The sequence below is a fragment of the Diceros bicornis genome, chromosome 17 (assembly GCF_020826845.1).
Source record: "Diceros bicornis minor isolate mBicDic1 chromosome 17, mDicBic1.mat.cur, whole genome shotgun sequence".
Lineage (NCBI taxonomy): Eukaryota > Metazoa > Chordata > Mammalia > Perissodactyla > Rhinocerotidae > Diceros > Diceros bicornis.
This window is the reverse complement of record NC_080756.1, coordinates 16111495-16123660: the sequence shown is the minus strand read 5'-3', so window position 1 is coordinate 16123660 and position 12166 is coordinate 16111495. Positions and strand designations below refer to the sequence as shown.

Genomic DNA, 12166 nt, shown 5'->3' with positions numbered 1-12166 from the left:
AAATGAATATGTGGCTCCGAGTGGCTTACAGAAATCCAACAAATCTGTGTCTTGGACTCCGCACAAGCCAGCTCTTCTCAGGATGACCTGGACTCCTTCCCATTAGTACAATGATCAGCTAAAGCCATCCTCCATAAGGAGAGAAGGAAAATCAAGGTTTATGTCAGGGAAAAAAGATAACTGCCCAGAGTCGAAGTTCATGAATAACAATGTGTTAAGGGCAGCCATACTGAGTGAGTTATCAGTGATAGCTTGCACTGTAATTTATTACATTTAAAATCAATATCCACAGCACAGAGCTTTAGGCCCAATTTCATGTAAGGTGAATGGAAATAAAAATAGACCAAGTAAAAGAACAAAAAAAAGAAAGAAATGCTTTACCAGGGGTTGTTAAATGGGCTATTCCAATAAGATATGTAAATCATACTATGTGGTTAAATAAATACCTCAATAAAAAGCAAAACTACTCGTCTTCATCAGAAACCTATGTACCCTGGGTACCTTCCTCTCTTTTCTAGAGCTACTGTCAAAGGCTCTGAAAATCACCAGAACTTTCCTAGACATATAAAAATCCAGTCACTTCAGAGGTATGTTTTTTCTTTCTCTTTCCCCAATCATCATCCTGGTCACCTACAACCCAGATAAAAGTTTCCTATTTATTGGTTTTCAGACAGACCAGTGAAGATGTATTATTTTCCCTTTTAGTGAACAATGTCCTTTTTTGGTTTGGTTGCAATCTTATGCCTCTAAGTTATAAGCACAAGTGCTCAAAATTTAATTTTTCTAACAAGGACTCAACATTTTGTCTTGTTAACGGAGTGGTACAAGTTAACAACCAAACCTGTCTTCAAAGGCAAGAAATAAAAGTCTAAAGTTAGGATTTTCAATGTGATAATCTCAGAATATCAATGAAAAATCACCCACTAAAATTTCCCCACCAGGGAGAAATGTTCATCAGACCTATTAGCTATGACACTGCAAGAGAATTCACAATAAAACAATCTTTACTTGTACAGCACAGTAAACCAAGAAGTCTATGTTCAAATCCTGAAATCTTTCAAATTAAAGTATACATTAAAAATATCAAAAAGGGGTCATTGATTAATTTGTTTATAAATCCAAGTTGCTGGGGCTAGAGCTGAGAAGAATTGACTCACAGAGACATCTAAGATGGCATGATTTGGTTACCTATTCTTCAGATTGCTTGTTTTTCTTTTTTCCCCAAACTGTGGGTCTGTACACAGCTGTGAAATCATTTCAGCAGAAACTGATCTATGTTTTTAAGAAAATGAAATAGTGTCCTATAGATGAGGAAATACCAGAGTGCTTTGCACATTTATATTTATATACATATTTGTATAGTGTATACATTGTTTCAATGTGAGTACAGGTTCAGTATAAAATGTGTATTTCTTGCTGAGGGTCAAGGTCAAAAAAGTTTGAGACACTGATCCAAACGAATTCCAGTAAAGGAAAGAGACTTAAATCAGGTGAAAACGTAAGAAGCATCAGAAGCAAAGTCTACCTTCTTCAAAAACATATTTGCCATTCATTATTTTAGGAAGCCAAATGAACACAAGATGCAATCATGTTTAAATTGCAAGGAATGGTAAAAATCTTGATGAAATTTTCCTTTTATCCAATGAAACAATTATCACTGTATAGCCGAAGAGATAATCATTAGGATTTAGTGATCCATTAACCATAGGCCAATTCCTAAAAACATAAACACTTCAACCATCTTCTTCCTCTAATTTCTAATTAGTAAAATAAAAGATTTTGATGAGATAACCAACTCTAGTATCTGTCATTTTAGATCAATGGTTTTCAACTGGGGGAGATTTTGCACACACCCCACGCACCCACTCCAGGACATCTGGCAATGTCTGAAGACATTCTGATTGTCATAAATCAGGGTGTGGAGAGGTGAGATGCATTTATCCAGCTCAAGACATCAATAGTGATGAGGTTGATAAACCTTGTCGTACATCAAGATTGTATTCCTTTCAAACCTAAGGGACAAATAGCCTTAACTTGTGTCTCTTCAGTTCTTATAAGCTAAGCAGCTGCATTATTAGCATACCTACAAATAGTTTATAACCAAATATGAAATAGGTCCTTTGCAAGTGCCAGAGAACGTGGAAATCTCTCCTCTGTTCATTACAAGCTCAACTAAGATCATCTTTCTTTTGTACAATGTCAGAAAACTCTAAGCATAAGTGTGCTCCATATGTAGTTGAACTTATTACAGTATTTAAATTTTTCTCCTTTGACCCTAAATAAATCAACGAACAATGGAGCAGTACAGACTCTAATACAGCCAATATGTAATAAAAATTTTTATATTTTACGAAAACATCTTGGAATAAGCAGAATGGACATTACCAACAGGAGATGGACTGCATGTAAAATAAACACTGAAGGAAATACAATCAAAAGGCAATAAATAATCCAGGTGATAAATGAGACCTCCTGTTCCCAACACCCTAAATGTCATCACTCTCCTTAAGCAACTTCCTTCTTATCCAAATTCAGACATCCTCAAAGGAGCAGCAGAAAGAAGGGCTTAGAGAATCTTTAACGATGCAAAGAAAGAGACATAAGGGGGGAAAAGTTCCTCACAGGCTAAGATAAAGGCAGTGGGGACAAGGAAAATGCTTGTAAAGTGCTGAGCATGATGCCTAGCAGGTACTAAGCACTCAAAAAAAAGTTACCTTTTTAAATTTATATTTTTATACCGAGAATCACCTTAGTTCTTAAAGGGAAAAACAGCTCTCTTTCGAGGTGTAAGGAGAAAATGGGTGACGAGAAGTACGTGATTATGACTGGAAACACAAAAACTGACCTTTTAACTTAACTTTAGTCTCAAAGTATTATCCCTGCGAGGATTTAAGCATTATAGATCCCACCTGCCTCGATCCCATTTTATGCCTAGAGGTAACACACTCTGGCATGTAGCTTTCCAAAACTTTTTCTACGGATTTACAAACATCGATTTGTCCGTGGAAATATGCATTATTATGATGCAGAATTTCTTCGGGCGCCTTTCCACGAGAATACATAAAGATTTATCCTCTTCATTTTAACATTTCAAGTCAGTCTTCCTAGAGAAGCGAGTTCCTAAAGTCAAAAAACCTCCCTTGCTCTCCCTAAAACCTATGAAGTGGTGGACGGCGGGATGCACCGATGTGGGGAAAAAAATGCCGAAATCGAGACACACGGGAACAAACTTAGAGCTTCCGGACCAGGGAGGTTTGGGGATGGAGGCCCATGGGCTTTGTTAGAGAGAAGTCATTGTGGATGAAATACCTACCCCGACGCGCCATCACGGGCATTGAATCCCCTCCCCACTACCCCAAATCTAAGACCTCCCTCTTCTGGAGCGCTCATTGGACGACCTGCGCGAGCGCCTTCCGGAGGCTGACCGCCTACTGGCTCCAGAACCGGTCCATCCATTTACCCGCCCGACTCCCGCGTTCCCCATTGGAGTCACACGGCGGCCTCTCGGAGGAGCCCAACCTACCGCGCGCTGCGTGCTCATTGGCTCGGAGACACGCTGCTCAGGAGGGGAAAACCCGCCTCCCACATTCCGATGGCCCAAGGACCGCGCAGTCGGCGGCTACAGGCAGACCCAATTGGTCTATACACTCGCCAGTCAAACGCCTCGGATGCAAAGCTCCACAGAACCTATGCGGCTAAAACATCCCGCCCCTCTTCTTCCATTGGCTGGCCGGACCCACCGCTCCCCTTTCACTGGCCCCCACCCTACAGTCCATTCATTTCACACAATAACGGGCCCAACTGGAGTCGGTTCAAGACCTCGTATGGGTAGGCAAGGCTGTCAGCCACTTACCCGGGATGGAGACCGATCACTCACGCTAACGTCTTCCCCGTTCCTCTATGGTGAGGCCGGACCACAAGCCACTGCTGCCGCCGCCTTCTGCGCAACGCCAACCGCCCGCCAAAACGGATCCTTCCCTGCGCCTGCGCGACCAATCCTGGAACCGGACCCTTTCTCCGCCCATTACGCCTGCGCAAAACGGAGCACAACTCCCGCCACTACGCAGGCGCTGTAGGTCCGCCGCTGTCTCCCGCCCGCCATTTCACGTGTTCCAAGCGCCAGGGGGAACTTCTTAATGCGCCTGCGTAAACTCGCCATTTTACTACACATGCGCTCAGCAGGCGATCTTTGCAAAAGAAAAAAAATTATCACATGCTAACTACTTTTCCAATACATAGTATTAATCATACATTGCTCCGTGGGTTGACTATAATATCCGGGGCGTGGAGGATTAAAGTTATTTACATAGCTTACGTGTATTAAAATATGAATGATTGATTGGCTAGCCAATCAGTCTGGTTAAGAATAATATTAGTCGGGAACCAATGGCCCCCAAGGGGTGGAGACTGCGTAGAACGCCCAAACGGATGACGTTATACAGCAGTGCGGCACCACAGACCAATAGTAGGGGGAAGCTGTTTCAAATAACCAATCAGAGCTACGCAGGGGCGGAGTCTACCAATGCCGACACCGAGGAGGCGGGATAAAAAAGCGAGGCCGAAGGTAGGCTGGCAGATACGTTTAGTAGGTTACTCCTTTCTGCTTGTGGACGCCGCTGAGGAAGCATCGTTAAGGTCTCCCGTCCCACTGTAGTCATGTCTAAGTCAGAGGTGAGTAAGACGCTCTCTCCAACTTCAGTCTCTTCCTCGCCCTCCCCTGAGTTCGGTAGGACGCGGCCTGGTTTGGCTGCTTGTACCAGCCCATTCGGTAGTTCTTCGATCGCTGCCAGGGCCTACTCCTCCCAAAGTTCAGGTCGCCATTTTGTCCTCGTCGTCGCCATGAGGCCGTCGTCTTGCAACCCTTAGCTACCACGCCGGGCTCGTTCTTCCTGGCAAAACTCTTCGGCACATTCGATCTATTTTTTCCCCTTGTCTCGGTGGGCGAGTTTCTTGAGGAGCAGCTACAGTCCCGTACTGGCACGTACCAAGCCCGCCGGGTCCTTTTGTTGCGCGTGCGTCGGAAGGAGAGTGGCGACGCATGCGCTCGCGGCTCCCCAGCCCTCCCAGCCCCGAACATAACGCCTCCCCTGATGGGGGGAAGCACGTGGCCTGCTGCGGCCCCAGGGAACAATAAGTGCTTCGTAGGTTGCTGTCTAGTTATGCTTCTCTCAAGTGGAAGGTGTTTCGCACTATAGCCCAGTTAACGCTTTTTTCCCCTGCTCCTAGTCTCCTAAAGAGCCCGAACAGCTGCGGAAGCTCTTCATCGGAGGTTTGAGCTTTGAAACAACCGACGAGAGTCTCAGGAGCCATTTTGAGCAATGGGGAACGCTCACGGACTGTGTGGTAAGACTTGGAAGAGGCAAAAGGCGATAGAACCAGTTGATTTTCTTGGCTTATCTTGCTATGGTTCCTGTCCGACTGCTTGTGAAGATTGTTGACAGGATTCGAGTTAGAAACAGCTTGGCAAGGGAAGGTGGGGCTTTGTTAAATTGTTTAAAAGCTCCTTTTCAATGGATTTACCCGAGGTGGGTAGTGGGAAACTGAAGAGCTTTGCATAGAGCCTCCTATTAACCTTACTCAAGCTAGAAATGACTGTAGGTTTTGGAGTCTTACTGTGTATTAAATCAATTGACATCTCAGGTAATGCGAGATCCCAACACCAAGCGCTCCAGAGGCTTTGGCTTTGTCACGTACGCCACTGTGGAGGAGGTGGATGCAGCCATGAACGCAAGGCCGCACAAGGTGGATGGGAGAGTTGTGGAACCAAAGAGGGCAGTCTCAAGAGAAGTAAGTGATATTTTTTTCCTTCCATTAGTCATTTAGAAGTGTGCCACTAGGTAGACGTCACATTTGTGGGTGTTACAGGGTTTTTAACATTCTTGATTTTGGGCTAGATTTCGCCAAAATAAACAACTTAATGGGGTTTTTCCTGTTAGGATTCTCAAAGACCTGGTGCCCACTTAACTGTGAAAAAGATATTTGTTGGTGGCATTAAAGAAGACACTGAAGAACATCACCTAAGAGATTATTTTGAACAGTATGGGAAAATTGAAGTGATTGAAATCATGACTGACAGAGGCAGTGGCAAGAAGAGAGGCTTTGCTTTTGTAACTTTTGATGACCATGACTCTGTAGACAAGATTGTCAGTAAGTATCAGACGATGGGCACTTGCTAAGGGTTCTGAAGTCCATGTTGTATTCCAAACGGTGAGATCATGTTCTCTTTATCTTTGACATTTTTTAGTTCAGAAATACCATACTGTGAATGGCCACAACTGTGAAGTACGGAAAGCCCTATCTAAGCAGGAGATGGCTAGTGCTTCATCCAGCCAAAGAGGTGGGTTTTTTGCTTAATTAAACCTTAAAGATCACTTTGAATAATTCCAACCTGCGTGGTTTAACACTTAAAACTTCTCTCTCAAGGTCGAAGTGGTTCTGGAAACTTTGGTGGTGGTCGTGGAGGTGGTTTTGGTGGGAATGACAACTTTGGTCGTGGAGGAAACTTCAGTGGTCGAGGTATGTATTGTTAATGGTTTACTACTAAGAATTAACAGTAAGCTTGTGATTTAATTACCCCCAGGTAACTTGTCCTTTTTGCAACCTGTGGTAGATGTAACTACTAGCCCACGTTTTCAAAGTTAGATTTTATCCAAATGTAGTTCTGGCTTCGTAACAAGAAGTTAAAATTCTTGGTATGGAAATCATTTTTGCAGTACAGGAACTGCTTCCTAAAACTTAAGACTTAGAAGAGTGTGATTTGTATGCAATCCGTAAACGTCAAACCTGGTTTAAAACACTGCTTTATTCCAGGTGGCTTTGGCGGCAGCCGTGGTGGTGGTGGATATGGTGGCAGTGGGGATGGCTATAATGGATTTGGTAATGATGGTAAGTTTTCTCAAGGAATACACAGGTGGAAAATATTTTGACAACCTTTAGAATAGGTTAGTAGAGACTAAAATTTTAGTGCATGACAAGCTCAGCTCTGACCATAACAGCATGCTGTGAGCAGGCTTTTAGCCATTACGCTTGCACAGGTTTTGATTGTTGAATACTTTTGTCTTATTGAGAAGAATTGTATTCTTGTAGGTGGTTATGGAGGAGGCGGCCCTGGTTACTCTGGAGGAAGCAGAGGCTATGGAAGTGGTGGACAGGGTTATGGAAACCAGGGCAGTGGCTATGGCGGGAGTGGCAGCTATGACAGCTATAACAACGGAGGAGGCGGAGGCGGCTTTGGCGGTGGTAGTGGTAGGTATCCAGTGATCCAAGTACTTGGTGCAGTAGCTAGATTAGCCTCTTGGAGTTGATGCTCATGTGGGGATTTGGTGCTCTTAAAGCATTAACGTGGTACGCTGCATGGTATTCTTTTTTAATGGGCTTGCTAATGCTACCTCCTCCTAGCTTTAAGCTGGGGCCGCCTCACTCCCAAATAGATGGGTAAGTGGATAGTGGTGTCTTGAATTGGAATTAGATTAGCTTCTAGCAGGATTTAGTTAGTATTTTAATTCCTTTGGGACCTTAGGCACTTAGTTGATGTATCCAGCCTGAGTTTGCAATGTCCCTGAACGGGTAAAGGCCTTCATGGCTAGAGAAGATGCTCTGTGTTATGCCATGGTGAGTTGGGTAAATTTTTAAGCTACTGGATTATTCAACTGAATGCCTTGCCCAGAAAGGATGAAATACAAAGATAATCATTGGACCCACCAGAGTTTGGGAGGAAGGCAGGCAGATCATGCAACTTTTTTCACTCTGAACAATGAATAGAAGTCAGAACTATCAGCTACCCCAAGTAACAGATAAAGACCCTCTTTCCATTCCTAGGAAGCAATTTTGGAGGTAGCGGTGGCTACAATGATTTTGGCAATTACAACAATCAATCTTCAAATTTTGGACCCATGAAAGGAGGAAATTTTGGAGGCAGAAGCTCTGGCCCCTATGGTGGTGGAGGCCAATACTTTGCCAAACCACGAAACCAAGGTATAGTATATATGTAGTACTGATAAAGGAGTGCATTAAATCTTTAGGTGATGTATGTGTAGACAATAAAAACCTAACAATTTAAAACCTTATAAAACTTAAGTGGCTGGTAACTTGCAGTCAAGTTGGAAAAATCATATGAGCTCAGACTCCTGAATTCTAGTTTTTTATTGCCCCAAATATGAAAGCATTACTATTAACAAATTTCGTTATTAGGTGGCTATGGCGGTTCCAGCAGCAGCAGTAGCTATGGCAGTGGCAGAAGGTTTTAATTACTGCCAGGTAAGTAAGCACCTTTTTGTTTTGACTTAATTTTTATAATTTAATGAACCCAGTAACCCTAATGTAGCTGAGCAGTGCAACGTAGTTAACATTAATTGCAGTAAAAATTGTGGATCTTAAGTTAATGTTCAGATCAGCAAAATTTGTGGGAAACAAAACTTGATATTGGATTGTAGCTTTGAGTCTTAATATGTTTAGATTAACAACTTTATTCCATATTGTTCAACAGGAAACAAAGCTTAGCAGGAGAGGAGAGCCAGAGAAGTGACAGGGAAGCTACAGGTTACAACAGATTTGTGAACTCAGCCAAGCACAGTGGTGGCAGGGCCTAGCTGCTACAAAGAAGACATGTTTTAGACAATACTCATGTGTATGGGCAAAAAACTCGAGGACTGTATTTGTGACTAATTGTATAACAGGTTATTTTAGTTTCTGTTCTGTGGAAAGTGTAAAGCATTCCAACAAAGGGTTTTAATGTAGATTTTTTTTTTTTTTTGCACCCATGCTGTTGATTGCTAAATGTAATAGTCTGATCATGACGCTGAATAAATGTGTCTTTTTTTAAATGTGCTGTGTAAAGTTAGTCTACTCTGAAGCCATCTTGGTAAACTACCCCAACAGTGTGAAGTTAGAATTCCTTCAGGGTGATGCCAGGTTCCATTCGAAATTTATTTATAACCTGCTTGGGCACAGAAGCCATTGTCTTCAGAAACCTTGGTGTAGTTGAACTGACAGTTACTGTGTTGTGACCTGGAGTTCACTGTTAAAAGGGTCACCCAAGCAAAGTCATGGAGTTTATTTGGTTATTAATATGATTGTTGGCACATCCTATGCAATATATCTAAATTGAATTATGGTATCAGATAAAATTATAGATGGGAATGAAGCTTGTGTATCATCCATTATCATGTGTAATCAATAAACGATTTAATATCCTCTTGAATGGAATGACAACTGTATGGATTTGGGACTGGCAGAGCTTTGGACTTTCCCTGCCCACTACCCCTGATCATGTTGACTGCTTCTATCACAATTCAAGTTCAAAACTCTGCCAGAGAATAGAAACCAGCTGCTGGCTAATGCCACCCCATCAGTCCACAGATTAGAAGTGTTTGGGAGACCTTTTTAAACTGACCAGCACCAGTAAGAATATCTTATTCTTAACACTAAAACAGGCTTACATTAAAGGAAAACTGCAGTTTTACTTTGTGGTTGGGTGGGTCTTGATAGAGGTTTATAAATTAACCACAGTAGTTAGCTATTTGGAGATTAAAATTATGGAGATGGTGAGGAACCATATTATGTACTTAACATTGATGCTAACTGCAGTTTTCCTTTAAATATGACATAAGATCACACAACCATCCAAAATGTTAATTGTATAGAAAATGATTTCTAAACCTTTACAGTTACGTAATATCCAATCATTGTTATTTGTATATAGGTCCTTTTGAGCCCTCCCCTTGGTACCCTCAATTTCAGTAACAATGTACCTAGCAGCATAGAGATTGTTTATCACTAGGACTGTATTCCATCCCATGGGTGTGTTACTTGGAAGTTTGGGGAGGAGGGTGGGTGGAGGTTGGTGGGAGGCGGAGGTGGGTGGGGAAGCATGGATGATAGTGCCATGGGTTTGATATTGGCTGAGTTTGCAATGGCAGGTGGAACCTTAACTATTGAGGGAGTTTGCAGATACCTCAGGATTCGTGACAATGCCTTTAAAGATCCAGGAGAGATGTTCAGCTACTAGGAACTGCTAGCAAGTATAGCGCGAATGGCTCCGAGCTCAGACACTCTGCAGCTGAGAGTAGACACTTGTGGTATGTGGAGTACAGATAAGCCAGGGGCAGGCCACGCACGCTCCATGAAAGCTAGGAGGGAGTGAAGTTTCAGTGACCATCGCAAGGAAGGAGGCAGACGAGAGTAAGGCACACCTGACTCTTAGGACTAGCAGTCAGAACCAGGAGGAAAGGTTTTATTGCTATGCTGGTAGGTAAGAACAGATTTTACTTACATCCATATAGCTATCTAAAATCCAGTTTTCTGTTATATTTTCCTTAATATGTTGAGCCAAAACTAGTCCAGTTAAGCTGAACTTGGTTTTTCTGGAGATGAATTGTTTTAAATTGACACCCTAGTCTTGGTGGCTCCCAATTGAAGGAAGTGAGCATTTTAATTATTTTTACTGTGATAATCCTTTTTGCCCTTTAATTTTGATTTATTTCCTACCTTCCTTTGACCCATTTCCTTAAATCAATGGCTCACAGTAATGCATTAGAATCTTCCCCAAAATGGTGGTGGGAGGGTGGGTGGACCATTAGTGGGGGTGGGAGGTTTAGCCTGAGATGGGACTTGGTCTCAGAGAAAAGCTGGTACTAAAGGTTGTTTACTTTTCTAGGGAGGAGTCTGCCACTACAGGCTTATCAACTGTCTTAAAAAAAAAAACAGAAACTCATCTGTCCAAGTTCATGGCTAAAAGGTAAGTTTTTGTAAAGTAATGGTCAGCAAGAGTGATTGGTATTACCAAAATAAAGAGAAGAACAAACTGCCTCAGAACCAAAAAAAGGGGGGGCAGTTCTCATAATCTGGTCTTAATGGAAGCTGTAGCCAGCAAAAACAGTTATTAAAGCAAGTGGGTTCCCAGTGAAGAGAATGGATGTAATCATAGAATCTTTCACTTGCTTGTGTACCTTGTAACCTTTTTTTTCTTTTTGCAGGAACATCCTTATGAGGACAACCTTTATCTGAGCCACTGTGCACTTTATTTTCACTGCCATGCAGTTGTCATTAGCTGCTCTGCAGCTTGAATCAATCATTCAATTTTGTGAATGGGCTTTTTAAATAAAATGCTTTTAACTTGGTTGTTTCTTGTTTTCTTTGTGCTGTTCATGGTATTGATGGTAAGTAACTTGAACTGTTTTTTGCCATTTCAAGTTTGAGAATGGGAAATATAAGAGTTAATGACATATCAGATGTCTAGTAAACCAGAAGAATTTTTAAGAGTGAAAATCCTCCCCTTCATTCCTTAACCAGTGCTTCCTTGGATCCTTTTAAATCTAAAGGAGCAAGGCCTTACGTAAGTATGTAGTCAGTGCATCTTGAAGGCCACAGTTTAAAGAAAAGTGGAACAATATAAATGCTTTAAACAAAACCATAATTCAAAATAGGAAGGATGGGGTGGTTGGAACTGGTTCTTAATACTGTGTATTACTACGTTAATTGATCCTATCAGCATCATGGTTTAGTGAAATCAGAAGCTAGCTCTCACTATGGGAGTAAATCTTGACCCAGGTAGAAGTAAGCTGGTTATAACTGTACCAGGTGACTGTGGCCTTTTTCTAGCTTCCCTGGCAAGGGAAAATCTAGTAAAAGCCAACAGCTGCCTTGAGCTCAGTTGAATCTTTGCTAGGAGAAGAGCTTATCTATGCTTACCTGTTAGGTTCTGGAGGGGCATAGTGGATCTCTGGCAAACAAGTACTTAATTGGCCAGCTATCTCAGCCTTCAAAAAACGAGCCAGGGATAAGATGAACTGAATATGGAAGAGAAGCAAGTCTTAGCTTTTCAAAGGTAATGAGCCTAAAAATCTGTTCAGAAGCAATAATTTAAACCTTTAGCAAATGCTCACATTTTCCCCTACCATCATGAAAAGTTCATCTGGCTTTAATTTTCAATCTAGCAAAAGGGTGAGTGAGGTGTGTGTGAATCCATAGGTCAGTCATCTTACTGCCATGGTTCTGATTAAGAATCTCCTTCACTTGTGACTTTACTAGTTTCTGTTTAACATAATCATGGTTTGGAGGGGTAGGAAAATAGGCTACCTGAGTTTGCTAAAAGCATTTCCATTGAAGGAAAACTGTTAGCCTTCTATTATATCCTGTGTACTTGTTACATGCTTTACAAGATTGCTAG

General features: G+C 42.1%; 2 protein-coding genes across 4 annotated transcripts in view; one reads left to right on the top strand and one right to left on the bottom strand.

The window, feature by feature from the left end:
- The window catches only part of CBX5 (chromobox 5), a 33986-nt gene extending 30012 nt beyond the window's left edge, over positions 1-3974 (bottom strand). Inside the window, exon 1 of the mRNA XM_058558073.1 lies at positions 3854-3974. The gene's annotated coding sequence lies outside the window, so the exon portion shown is untranslated. The remainder of the gene's footprint in view (positions 1-3853) is intronic.
- A 590-nt stretch (positions 3975-4564) lies between these two features.
- On the top strand, positions 4565-11118 carry HNRNPA1 (heterogeneous nuclear ribonucleoprotein A1). 3 transcript variants are annotated; one of them, XR_009222529.1, is made up of 12 exons: positions 4565-4671; positions 5227-5343; positions 5641-5787; positions 5937-6147; positions 6245-6337; positions 6424-6516; positions 6811-6885; positions 7087-7245; positions 7819-7974; positions 8191-8256; positions 10655-10735; positions 10974-11118. XR_009222529.1 is itself a non-coding variant. In XM_058558070.1 (11 exons), the coding sequence occupies exons 1-10, from the start codon at positions 4657-4659 to the stop codon at positions 8244-8246; spliced, it is 1122 nt and encodes a 373-aa protein (XP_058414053.1). In that variant the 5' UTR covers positions 4565-4656; the 3' UTR covers positions 8247-8256; positions 8486-9199. The 3 variants fall into 3 exon arrangements, 2 of the variants coding, with proteins under 2 accessions (XP_058414053.1, XP_058414054.1); XM_058558070.1 differs by lacking the exons at positions 10655-10735; positions 10974-11118 and adding an exon at positions 8486-9199; XM_058558071.1 differs by lacking the exons at positions 7087-7245; positions 10655-10735; positions 10974-11118 and adding an exon at positions 8486-9199 and having other exon boundaries at positions 4566-4671.
- The last annotated feature ends 1048 nt before the right edge of the window (positions 11119-12166 follow it).